The following is a 13154-nucleotide window of genomic DNA, read 5'->3' on the forward strand; positions in this document are numbered from 1 at the left end:
GTCTTTACCATCCCCCTGAACGGGCACATGGGACCTTGGTTTAAAGTCTCACCTGAAGGACAGCACCTCTGCCATTGCAATGCTCCCAAAACTTCCAGCCGAGACGGGGCAGCATGAACCCACAACCTTCTGACTCTGATATGAGTGCTAAAACCTGAAGTTTTCACTTAACTTATAAAACTGAAAAGCACAAAGTACAAGTTGTACACTCAGGACCAATTGTAGTTGTTCAGTTCAGACTCAAATGTAGCTTTCAAGACCACATTTTTTATGGCAGAGAACGTGCTCCAATAAATAGATTTACCATGTAGGTAATCTAAGGGAGAGTATTCTGCTGCTTAAGGCCACAATATGCAGTGAGCAAGTTAAAAGGCTACCACAAGATATTTGCTCACACAATCATGTTTCTCGATATTGGGGGAGGGAGGCATTAAAAAGCAGGAATTGTTGGAAACTGTCCAAGTCTACCAATAGATAGACTTCATGACACTTCTGCAGCACTTTAAATTCTTGAACCAAACAGCTGTTGGAATATAGATATAAACAATCTTATCCTAATCGGAAGAGTAGATCCCATTGTAAACAGAAATGGCAGCAGCTTAGTTTATATAATTTTATTACAATATCAAATACCTAACTGTAAGCAAATATTTAATAGAAATGAATGACTAATTGCTCAATTGTTTTGAACATTAGTAAAGGGATTTAAAATTGAATTACTCAGACAACATAAAATTCAAAAGAATTAGAAAAGCAAAACACAGATGTGAAACTGGACACATGTCTAGAAATTAAGTCAGATGTTGAAATTTAGAAAAACACAAGTATTGTCTCTAAACATTCATACAGTTTGTTAAATATTTTAAACCATCAAAATCAATTTACCAATCTTAACTCCACTCCCACCCAAATACGTTTATACTAGAAGTATTTTACCTGTGCAATATTTAATCTAAAGTACTTCAAAATTAGGATAAGGCATTTTACAGCAAACTTCACTTATTCTGTAACTTTCATCAGTGCCTCAAGTTCTTTCACTATCTGTGTGGCAGAGGGGCGTTCCTTAGGATCTTCATTTGTGCACAGCAGAAATAACTCAATAACCGCCTGGTAGGAAGTATTCAGTTCCTCCATGTTAAGTGCTGGTCTTGTTCCTAAAGCAGCATAGTAAGCATCCTCATTGAAACTGTCTTCTTCATCATCTTCAAAAGATTCTGGAACAGGAAAAACATGGCAATATTTGTCAATGGGCAACGACAAAACCGGTCTCAAAAAACAGATAATGTGACTAAAGTTGTTTGCATTCTCCAGCAAAAAAATCAACTGTAGAAGTCTATGTTAACCAACATATAATCCTGCTCTATCTCTGCTGACTTCTCTCTCCTCTCCCTCCACGTTCACTTTGTCACCTACGTCCATGGCCACCTGCTTGACCTAGTGATTACCCAGAGCCTCAGCATCTTGGACTTCACCATCACTGACAAAGCCATCTTGGACAATTACTTATTCTTCCTCAACTCCTCAATCCCTCTCCCCACCGCCACCCAACCCACCACCATCTACCATCCCTGGAAAAAAATCTCCCCGCCCCTCACCCTGCTGTCTTGAAGTCATCTGCACTCCTCCCCCTCTGGGCTTCCTCCCACAATGACCTATCCTCAGTCACTCTCCTCCACAACCACCTCTCCACCACTTTTGATACCCTTGCCCCCTCACTTCCAAACCATCACCCACTCACAGAAATCACCATGGTACGCCAGCCACCTCCGCTCCCTTAAGGCTCAAGTGCGTGACGCTGAACACACCTGGCTCAAATCCCATTTATCAGTCCATCGGCAGATCTGTCTGGACCAGATCTTACCGCTCCACCGTCGCCTCCACTAAATCGTCTTTCTACTCCAAGACAATCTTGCAGGCCAAGGACAACCCCAGGCTCCTCTTCTCCATCACCAACCGGCTCCTCCGCCCATCCTCTCTTCCAATGTCAACTGCGAAACCAGTCGAGGGGATCTACTCAGCTGCCTCTGCCCTTCCACCCACTTCTGTCTCCCCATCACTCCCTGGCCCCTACTCATCACTCCCTCCACACCTTCCAACCTGTCACCCCCTCCTCTCTCATCACCACCACCACAACGCACATGAAACTGACCATCTGCTCCCTCAACCCCATCTCTACCCCTCTCCTTACCTCCCAGCTCCACTTCCTTGTCCCCTTGGGACGTCCTCCTGACGTGAAAGGCGCTTTATAAATGGAATCTTGTTGTTGTTGTACTTAGACATCATAAATCTGTTCCTGTCCACCCGCACCGTTCCCTTCCCTTTAAAAATGGCCATCATTACTCCTTAAAAAACTGTCCCTGAACCCATCCCTGCTCTCAAACTACCACCCCATCTCCAACCTCCCTTTCCAAGGTCCTGGAACGAGTCATTACTTTCCAACTTCACTCCTTCCTCTCCCGCCACTCCCTTCACGAACCCCACCAATCAGGTTTCCGGGCCTCCCACAGCACAGAAACAGCCTTGGTCAAAGTGACAAATGACATTTTGTCCACCTGTGACCAGAGCTCCCTCTGCCTCCTTGTCCTCCTTGACATCTCTGCTGCCTTCGATACCATTGACCATTCTGTCCTCTCCTCACCCTTCATGGTTCTGTCCATGAATGATTCAGATCCTACCTCTCACACCGTCCCCATTTCATCTCCACAAACAGCTTTTCCTCCAGCCCCCGCACCATCTCATCCGAAGTTCCTCAGGGCTCTATCCTTGGTCTCCTCTTCTTCAATATCTATATGCTCCCTCTTGGTGACATCATCCGCAGACATGGGGCCAATTTCCACATGTATGCGGATGACACCCAACTCTACCTCTCTGCCTCCACCCTTAACTCCAGTACCATTGTTGTTCTGACAATGTCTGTCAGACATCAAGTCCTGGATGAAAGCCAACTTTCTGCAGTTGAACGTCAACAAGACCGAGGCTCTCCTGATTGGCTCCCGTCAGCACCTCCACACCTCAGGCACTGATGGCATCACTCTCCAAGGATGCACACTCCACCTTACTAAGCCAGTCCGGATCCTTGGCGTCTTGTTTGACCCACAACTATCCTTTCTATCCCACATCCGTACCATGTCGCGCTCTGCATTGCCCCACCGCTGCAACATTGCGCGGCTCTGCCACTGTCTCACACCACAGGCCACCGAGACCCTCATGCACACATTCATGACATCCAGGCTTGACTACGCAAACTCCCCATTTGTTGGCCTCCCCAACTCCTCCCTCCATAAGCTGCAGATCATCCAGAACTCTGCAGCCCGTGTCCTCTCCCGCACCAGGCTCCACCATCACCTATCACCCCCATCCTTGCCCGACTCCACTGGCTTCCTGTTACACAAAGGATACAATTCAAAATCCTGGTCCTCACCTTCAAAGCCCTTCATGGCTTTGCTTCCCCCTACCTCTGTGACCTTCTAACATCTTACCAATCTGCCCACACACTCAGGGGCTCCGGCCTGCTTCATGTGCCCCGCCTTGCCTGCCCCACCGTTGACAGGTAGGCCTTTTGCCACTCTGACCCCATCCTCTGAAACTCCACCCTCCATCTCGCCCCATTCTCTTGCCTCCTTCAAGACCCGCCTAAGACCCTCCTCTTTGACCATACCTTGGTCATCTTCCTCCCCCCCCGCTCTGCACCCTCCCCGATCCCTAACTCGGGTCCGAAATACTGATTGTCCAGCGCCTTGGGACGTCCTCTGGACTGAAAGGCACTTTCAAAATGTAATTTTGTTGTTGTAATGAGGAATGTGGAAAGGGATCGAGTTGGCTCTCAAATGCCTGACAAGAAGAGAAGTCAAATGAACTGATGAATTTAGTAATTTGGTACATGAGCCAAACTGGTCTGCAGTATTTCAGGATGCTATTCAATATTCATTGACCAGCATAGCTGACTCCATGGAAGTTGGGAGCTTTGATTCTTGGCACTCGGCTTCAGATAACTTTCCAAGTTAGTGCATGAATGGCTGGTCTTAACTGAACAAGCACTGGAAAGGTCAACCATGGCGTTTTAATTCTGAAATACAATTTTTTCTTCAATCATTTTATTTTTTTTGTTTCTTAGTCAGAAGTATTTTTTCCATAAATTAAGAAATATCCCAAAGAATACTGGTGGGAATGGATTACTAGATTGAGAAAATGTAATCTTACCCTCAGAAATATTTACATGAGGCATAGAAAGGGTCATCATTTCCCACAAAGTAAGGCCATATGGGAAGATGTCGGATTTGTCTGTAATTATTCCATTTTCTTCCAAAGCCTCTTTTGGTTTCCATGGCTCAGTGCCAATGTATATTGCTTTTGGCTTGCTCACTGTGAAGACATTTAAAAACAGCAATTAAACATTTGTAATAGCTTAGTTTTCAGCAATTTATGGCTAGATTCTAATTTAAGTATGTATAAACTCAAGACATCCTGACCAGTCTAGAGCATACAATTTGTTTATTAGCTGAACCAATAGAAAAGTGCGGTCGCACTTTCTCCGTGGAATCCGCTACAAGCACCCTCCTCCACTACAAACCTGTACAGCGTTCTAAGCCGCGGGCCTCTGTGTTCTCGTCGTTGCAACTGTGGGCAGAGCATAGCAGCTCTGGTCACATTTGCGTGGTATGGAGTATTGGAATCGCAGAACAGGCACGAACATCAGCTTTGCTCCTCATACACTTGGTCCAACACAAAGAGGAAATATCAGCAAGATGTAGACTGCGACAGTAATCCAAGGTGTGACCCTGCATGAAGGGCGCTTTACAAATCCAAGTTTTGTTGAAAGTAAGCTACTATATGAGAATAGACAGCACAATTTACCATAGCAACTAAAGATACATAAAACACAAACAGATCTACGAAGTAATCCCTTCACATACCCTGCATGTTTTCATCCAACTGAAGAGAAACGCCCACATCGCAGATCTTGACGGTCTCGAAGTCACCTTTAATGACTATATTGCAGGACTTGATGTCTCCATGCAAGAGTCTCTTCTCGTTGTGCAAATACTGAAAATCATTAAAAGCCAATGAAGTCATGCAGTAGTGACCCTACAGAAATATACCTTATTCACCATTATAAGTATCAGGGTTTAAACAATATATCCTCAGGAAAACTCAAATCAGTAAGAACTGGGTAAAGTCCATTCAAAGAGTTCAGACTCCACGAGAAGCTCAATATCTTTGAAGGCAGATATTCCAATATATTTTCTTAAATGGGACCTGATACTATTTTAAAAAAATTAAATAAATTGTTTCCTGCATAGAAAATCTAATCAGTATGTATAATTTTGTTACTGTTCTTGTCAGTGCCTTGGGCCATCCATCCAACATGAAAGGCACTATATAAATGTAATTTGTTGTTGCTCTCACATTTAAATCCCTCCATGTTCTCTCCCCACCTATCTCTACAACCACCTTTACGCTTACCCACTTGGCTGTTCCCTTCACTCAACTTGCTCCGCATCTCCAGCTCAATCCACCTCACCATCAGCTTTCAGCTCCTTGGTGCCCACGCTCTGGAACTCCACTCATAGCTCCCTCTGAGTTGCTCCCTCCCTCTCTTCTTTCAAGGTACACCTCAAAACATACCTCTTTGACTGTGCTTTTGGTCTTCTTTCCCCAGTGCTCCCAAGCTCTAGTGCCCAGCCAGAATTGCGAAGTTTTTTGGGACATCCTCCAGATGTGAAAGCCGCAATGCAAATGAAATTGTATCATTTGAGGGGACTGCCTCCCTTGGTTCTTGCCTTATTGCATTAACTTTATATCTGGTATCAAACTCGTTGGTCAGAAAAATCACACTACCACAATTTGTACTTCAGAAGCCGATCAACTGTGCAACAATTTGATACTACTCAAGTGCCTTTCCAACCAAGTGACGCACAAGCTGCCAAATTTACTATTCATTGCTTATCTCTCTATTTGTGACCAAAGCTCCCTCTGTCCTCCTGGACCTCTCCGAGGCGTTCAACACAGTCGATCATGCTATCCTCCTCCACCGCCTTTCCTCCGTCATCCACCTCAGTGGGACCGCACTCGCCTGGTTCGAGTCCTATCTCACAAACCGCCAGCAGTACATCTGCACAAACGGCTTCTCCTCCCGCTCTCACCCGGTCACCTGTGGGGTACCCCAAGGATCCATCCTTGGCCCCCTCCTCTTCCTAATCTATATGCTCTCTCTTGGGGACCTCATCCGCAGACACGGGGTACACTTCCACATGTATGCGGACAACACCCAACTCTATTTTTCCACCTCTCTTTGTGACCCCCAGTCCCCTGATGTTCTGTCAGCCTGTCTGTCAGATCTCAGGGGCTGGATGAGCGCAAATTTCCTTCAGCTGAACGTTGCCAAGACGGAAGCCATACTCTTTGGCTCCCAGCAACGTCTAAAATCTCACGGCTCTCACCTCCTCCACCTACCCGACCTCTCCCTAAAACTCTCTGAACCCGTACGCAACCTAGGCGTCAGGCTTGACCCCCAATTATCCTTCCTCCCCCACATCCGGTCCCTCACCAGCACTTCCTTCTTCCACCTCCGACGCATCGCCTGCCTCCGCAAATATCTCTCTCCGAAAGCCACTGAAACCCTAGTCCATGCCTTTGTCACCTCTCGGCTGGACTATTCTAACACCCTCCTCGCCGGTCTCCCATCCACTACTATCCATAAAATCCAGATCATTCAAAACTCTGCCGCCCTCATTCTCACCCGCACGAAACTCCGCTCCCCGATCACCCCAGTCCTCGCCAGACTGCACTGACTGCCTGTCCCAGAGAGGATCGACTTCAAGATCCTCACCCTTGTATTCAAATCCCTGCACTCCTCTACACCCCCCTACCTCTCTGACCCCCTCTCTCCTGAAAACAATACCCGTTGCCTTTGTTCCTCCGGGTCTGGCCTCCTCCTCATCCCCCAAGTCCTCCGCTCCACCCTCGGCGGCCGTGCCTTCAGCCACTATGCCCCGAGGCTCTGGAATTCTCTTCCTCACTCCCTTCGTCTCGCTCCCCCTCTTCCTATTTTCAGGTCTCTGCTGAAGACCTTTCTCTTCGACCGCGCCTTTGGTCACCTTCCTCCCCATCCCCCTGGCTCGTCGTCGAGATCCGTTACTATAAAGTGCTCTGAGACGCCGTCCGGCGTGGAGGGCGCTATATAAATCCAAGTTGTTGTTGGTGTTTTTCTTAATTGGTGTCATTGTCAGTTTATTCACTTTATTTGTTAAACATACTGTGATTACCTAGTGATTCATATATTGTCTTAACAATTTATATAATGAGGAGGAAGTACACAATTACCTTCAAACCACGTGCCACGTGCAAGGCTACTTTTAGGATAGTAGAAGCAGGAAAAGGCCCCTTTCCATTTTCAACCCTCTCTTCTATGAGATCATTCAGAGACTTTTCTCCTCCAAACTCCATAGCCAGGCACAAAGTCCCATCATTTGCTTTAGTAAAAGCTCGATATCCTGGAGGTGAGAATCAGAATTTTAGACAATCATTATCTGGATTTCACAAGGATCAATACTATTGATTACTCATGAAGCAGACTTTCATTGGAATTCATTTAATATCAAGAGTCCAATTTTATAGATCTGAAGAATCATTAAACGTATATGAAGTAATGCGCTGACTCCGAGGTGGTTTCAATGTGCAATTCTCTGCTACAAATGGTTAATGAGGAAGAGACTATAAATTCTCTTAAAACAGAATTGGATAGATACTGAAAAGGAATATTAAAGAGGTATGGGAAGCAAGATGGAGGCTTTGAATTAGATCCAGTGGTTTATGTAAAGCATCAGTGTAGACTAGTTGGGATTAATGGTTTCTGTGCTGCAACATTCCATAACTATACATCAATCATTGTAAAAACATTGGAATAATAATTGTACCAACTGAATTAATGACCAAAACTGAACCAGAAATAAAACTCCTGCAAGCTCATTAACAAGCTTCATAACACTGTTGATCTTATACCATTTCCTAGGTTTACAAAAACACTAGTGGACAGAGTTCAGTGACTAAACTAACTCAAAACTTTTCCTCATCTAATTGCATATTATTTTTCAAAAATAAATCCATAATTTTGACATAATGACATAATCCATATTTTAAAATAAAGTAAACCTACCAACAATGTTAGGATGTACCAGGTCTTTCAGAAGTTTGGCCTCTTCCTGGAGTCTCTTCAAATAAATACTTTGTTGCTTTTTATCACACCTGGCATTAATCTTTTTCACAGCCCAAGGAGAACAAGAGATACCTTGAGGGGATCTAAATGCGAAACATTTGTTTAAAAAAAATACACGTCCTATAGATATCTATAGCAGGTAAGTGCAAAGTAGGATGCAAAGTGGATTCAGCAATAGAAAGGAATCAGGGTGGTCCAACAGCGGCCCGCAGGCGCCATCCGGCCAGCTGGGTGATCTTATCTGACCCGTGATTATTTTTAACATTCCAACTTCCGCTCCCTCCGTCCCTGTTGACCCCCTTCCACGGCAGCAACAGAAGCTGGCAGTTGGGAGGACGCAGCATGGAGAGTGGAAATGTTACCGGCCATTACTGTAGTCTGTCAGGAAGGCAAGCGCGTCTCTGACCAATCACGTCCTCAGCAACTTACAACAACAAAATTACATTTGTAAAGTGCCTTTCACGTCGGAAGGACGTCCCAAGCCACTGGACAGACAGAGTTACAGATCTGAGCTGGTGGTTGGGGTGGAGGAGGGTGGAGGGCAGGGAGGGAATCAGTGAGATCGAAAGCACGGTCGAAGAAGAGGGTCTTGAGATGGGTCTTGAAGGTGGTGAAGGAGGGGCCAAGGCGTAGGGACGGTGGGATGGAGTTCCGGAGCGTGGGGGCAGAGTGGTTGAAGACCCGCCCACCAATAGTGGGGTGAGCGAGGCGGGGACATGAAGCAGGCCAGAGCCCACTGAGCGGGGGGAGCAAGCAGGATGGTAGGGTGTTAGAAGATCGCAGAGGTAGGGGGGAAGCAAGAATGTGGAGGGCTTTGAAGGTGAGGACCAGGATCTTGAACTGTATCCTCTGTGTGATGGGAAGCCAGTGGAGTTGGGCAAGGATGGGGGTGATAGGTCGCGAAGCCTAGTGCGGGAGAGGATGAGCGTGGAAGAGGCGGGGAGGAAAGTGTCCCCCTCCACCTTTCTGTCCCCACTCCCCCTCTCTAAATCCATCTCTCTCTCCCCCAATCAACTGTTCAAGCAATCACTGTTTGCAGCGACAAGAGTAAGTCGCTAAGGACGAGATTGGTCAGAGATGCGTTTGCCTTCCTGACAGACTGCAGCAATGCCAGAATTATTTGCACTCTCTGCGCTGCGTCCTCCCAACCGCCAGCTCCTGATGCTGCCCTGAGAGGACGTAAACCAGGGAAGAAGTGGAAGTTGGAATATAATATAATAATAATAATCCTTGCATTTGATATAGCGCTTTTCACGTCTTCTCGACATCTCAAAGCGCTTCACAGAATAGTCTGTAAAGTGAATTGACCGTATATTTGTGGATGTAACGCAGCAGCCAATTGCGCACAAACAGTCGTGAATTGAAAATGACCAATTTATTATTGTTTTGTTTTTTGGAGGATTATTAGGCGTGTGGAGTAAGGAAACTTCCCAAGGTTTCGACCTGCCTGGAATTCAACACAGGAATGTTGGATCAGGTCTGGGGCTGGGTAAAATCATGGGCCGGGCCAGATGTGGCCCACGCTGAATCAACCTGCGGAACTTTCTCAGATAGGGGATCCGGCCCGCAGCAGCCAAAAGGTTGGACAGCCCTGGGTTAGATTAATACTCCAGGGCTTTGACAATTACCTGGGAAAAGCGGGGAGAGTGGAGGGGAGCAATCAAAGAGAATTTCAGAGTTTTACCCTTTTAGAAGTTTTACCCGTGTTAAAGTAATCTTCGTCTAGAGGTCATATGCATTTGGCATGTGGCCTTGGCATGCATAAGGTATGTGATCAATAGTGGGACTAGGATCTATAGACCAAATAGTCTTTCTTGTTCCATACTTCCTATTCATATAATTTGCACCATTTTGCATAGGGAAATATATCTGAAATCCAGCTTTTCATTATATTACGAACATTTGGCCAATTGTAGCCACAGACACCACTAGCTAAGATCAGCTAATTGTGCCACAGGTTGGGTGTTGAACCTTGCACTGCATGCCTCAACATATGATTATACAAAACTAAGCAAAGCTGCACAGAATCAAATATCTTCTCCATAAATGTTCAATCTATGTTAATCTTTATAATCCTTACCGTTTCATGAGGTAAACATTCACTCCAGTGCCATAACCTAGTTTCTTCATAAAAGGTGAAGCTGGAATGACCACAGACACGGCACCTTCATTCCCAGAACCTGGCAAAGTCCAAACCTTAGTATAATTCATTCCACTCCACATTGTGCTCCATTTTCAGAAACATGACATAAATCACCGTACAATTGTCTAATCGTTTGATAAATGCAACAGCAAACTTCAATGTATAGAAACATGCACACAACATACTGCAGGGAGTACAATTTCAAGTGTATCTGTGTATCATTTTATAGATTTATAAAGAAATCACAATTACTGTAAAATTACTGTGCAGACTCCAGATAATCTCCGCTTCCTGTGGTCTGTATTTTTCTATGTTTAGCATCACCAGCCCACCACTGTAAAATCCTATTTAATATCTGCAGCTTTAGTAAATATAGGTGAGTAACCCTTATATTTAGACTATGCAAAATGTATACAAAGGTCATCCAATTATGTTGTAAGTCTTAGCTTTGAATCCCATTCAAATCCCAGAGATAAAAAGTTTGCATAAGACATTGCTGGTGTGACAGCAAGACAGTTGGTACCTGGACGATTACTTTTAGCTTCTTGTTTGCAAGGAGTTTTGAAAAGGCTGGCAGCATCCATATTTTCTGTCAGTTTCCAAAATCAAACAAAGAAAATTTTGCAAAAGTTGCAAATACTGTGAAGATAAGAGAGAACAAACAGCTAGTAACAGTTTGCAAAACAAATCTGCAAGTTTCCAGCAACCAAGAGTTGACATAACCTATTAAAATAAGAAAACACTGCTGAATGTTCAGGTCATTTAGACTAATATTGCATCTAACTTCATTTTGCTGGACTGTCATTTTAGAGAAGTTTGCAATAATCAGAAATATGGCTGCAGAAAAAAAAGGTTCACTATTCCCTCCAAACTATGCAGGGACGGCCAAGACAACATAAAATACTGCACGACAAATATTCTTTGTAAACATTACATTTGTTCTCAAACAGGTTAATAGGGTAAACTACTATAAGGAATGTTCTTGCAAGTTAATGATACAAATCAAACACTGATGTGATCTCTACTTCATGTAATTAATCGCAGATATTCGTGACACCATAGTGACTCTGGACTTCGAGAGGCAGTCCAGTCACTGGGACCAGAATTAATTCTGCTCGATTCCAGTTAAGCCCACAAACCAAAGTCCTGACCGAGCAGCAGGAAGCTTCCCAGACAACGCTCTGAGCGGGACGCTGGGGGTTTTAGTTGTTTAAACTGGAGTCCGGTAGCTCAGTGGTTAGAGCACTCGCTTTGCAAACGAGAAACCTGAGTTCAATTCCAGGCAGAGGGCGAAACCTTGGGCAAGTTTCCTTACTCCACACAGAGCCTAATAATAATCCCTCCAAAACCAAAACCAATAATAAATTCGTCATTTTCAATCTACGACTGCTGTGCTGTGCGCAATTGGCTGCCGCGTTCGCCCACAAATATAGTCAATTCACTTTACAGTGTGTTCTGTGAAGCGCTTTGGGACGTCCTCCCGACGTGAAATGCGCTATATCAAATGCAAAGATTATTATTATTATAAGTCTTGGCTCTTGTCAATACGCCCGGAGAAGCTTCTGATCTGCAACCATTACAGTGTCAATGTTCTGTACTCTGTGAAGCTTCTTTTGGGCAGTGGGGGTGTCACCCTGGGGCTGGGGAGGGGGGGTGTCACCCTGGGGGTGGGGGGGGTGTCATCCTTGGAGGGGGTTGTCACCCTGGGGGTGGGTATCACCCTTGGGGGGGGAGGTTTCACCCGGAGGGGGGGGGGGGTCACCCTGGGAGGGGGGGGTCACCCTGGGGAGGGGGGGGTCACCCTGGGGAGGGGGGGGTCACCCTGGGGAGGGGGGGGTCACCCTGGGGAGGGGGGGGTCACCCTGGGGAGGGGGGGGTCACCCTGGGGAGAGGGGGGTCACCCTGGGGAGAGGGGGGGGTCACCCTGGGGAGAGGGGGGGTCACCCTGGGGAGAGGGGGGGTCACCCTGGGAGGGGGGGGGTCACCCTGGGGGGGGGGGGGTCACCCTGGGGGGGGGTCACCCTGCGGAGGGGGGGTGTCACCCTGGGGGGGTTGGGGGTCACCCTGGGGGGGGTTGGGGTCACCCTGGGGGGGGTTGGGGGTCACCCTGGGGGGGTTGGGGGTCACCCTGGGGGGGGTTGGGGGTCACCCTGGGGGGGGGTTGGGGGTCACCTTGGGGGGGGGGTTGGGGGTCACCCTGGGGGGGGGTTGGGGGTCACCCTGGGGGGGGTTGGGGGTCACCCTGGGGGGGGGGGTCACCCTGGGGAGGGGGGGGTCACCCTGGGGAGGGGGGGGTCACCCTGGGGGGGGGGTTGGGGGTCACCCTGGGGAGGGGGGGGTCACCCTGGGGGGGGGGGGTCACCCTGGGGGGGGGGGTTTGGGGGTCACCTTGGGGGGGGGTTGGGGGTCACCCTAGGGGGGGGGTTGGGGGTCACCCTGGGGGGGTGTCACCCTGGGGGGGGGTTTGGGGGTCACCCTGGGGGGGGGGGTTGGGGGTCACCTTGGGGTGGATGTCACTGTGGGATGGAGAGAGGGGGTGTCGGTGGGAGGCGTTGCTATGACAATGGAAGGTGCGGCAGTTGAAAGGAGCGGTTTCAAACTGTTGTGATAAAGAATCTGAATCGGTGACCGTCGCTCTGGACTCCCCGGGGATGGTGGTGGTGATGGGGTGTGTGTATAGGGGAAGGGAGGCCGCCCAACCCGCCCTGGAGCCGTATCCCAGTAACTTACCGTCACAGCACTGCTCCTCACCATACACTTCCCGCTCCACGGGTTTAAAATGTCGCGGTGCATCAC

The 13154-nt window shown here is 47.4% G+C and overlaps 1 protein-coding gene across 1 annotated transcript; it reads right to left on the reverse strand.

Moving 5' to 3' along the window:
• Positions 1-608: 608 nt before the first annotated feature.
• Positions 609-13154, reverse strand: pbk (PDZ binding kinase). The gene is made up of 8 exons (XM_007892899.2): positions 13089-13154; positions 10882-10997; positions 10296-10395; positions 8156-8298; positions 7324-7493; positions 4914-5043; positions 4201-4362; positions 609-1214 (listed from the first exon to the last, which is right to left on the reverse strand). The coding sequence occupies exons 2-8, from the start codon at positions 10940-10942 to the stop codon at positions 1000-1002; spliced, it is 981 nt and encodes a 326-aa protein (XP_007891090.1). The 5' UTR covers positions 10943-10997; positions 13089-13154; the 3' UTR covers positions 609-999.

This window comes from Callorhinchus milii, unplaced genomic scaffold (genome assembly GCF_018977255.1).
Source record: "Callorhinchus milii isolate IMCB2004 unplaced genomic scaffold, IMCB_Cmil_1.0 Scaffold3, whole genome shotgun sequence".
NCBI classification, from domain to species: domain Eukaryota; kingdom Metazoa; phylum Chordata; class Chondrichthyes; order Chimaeriformes; family Callorhinchidae; genus Callorhinchus; species Callorhinchus milii.

What these genes read in the sequence shown, in the direction of transcription:
- pbk (XM_007892899.2), bottom strand. Translation starts at nt 10,942, where the DNA reads ATGGATGCTGCCAGCCTTTTCAAAACTCCTTGCAAACAAGAAGCTAAA. An exon ending in AATGTTTACCTCATGAAACG is followed by an intron (nt 8,299 to 10,295) that starts GTAAGGATTATA and finishes TTTCGCATTTAG; the next exon opens with ATCCCCTCAAGGTATCTCTT. An exon ending in GTTGGATGAAAACATGCAGG is followed by an intron (nt 4,363 to 4,913) that starts GTATGTGAAGGG and finishes ATGTCTTCACAG; the next exon opens with TGAGCAAGCCAAAAGCAATA.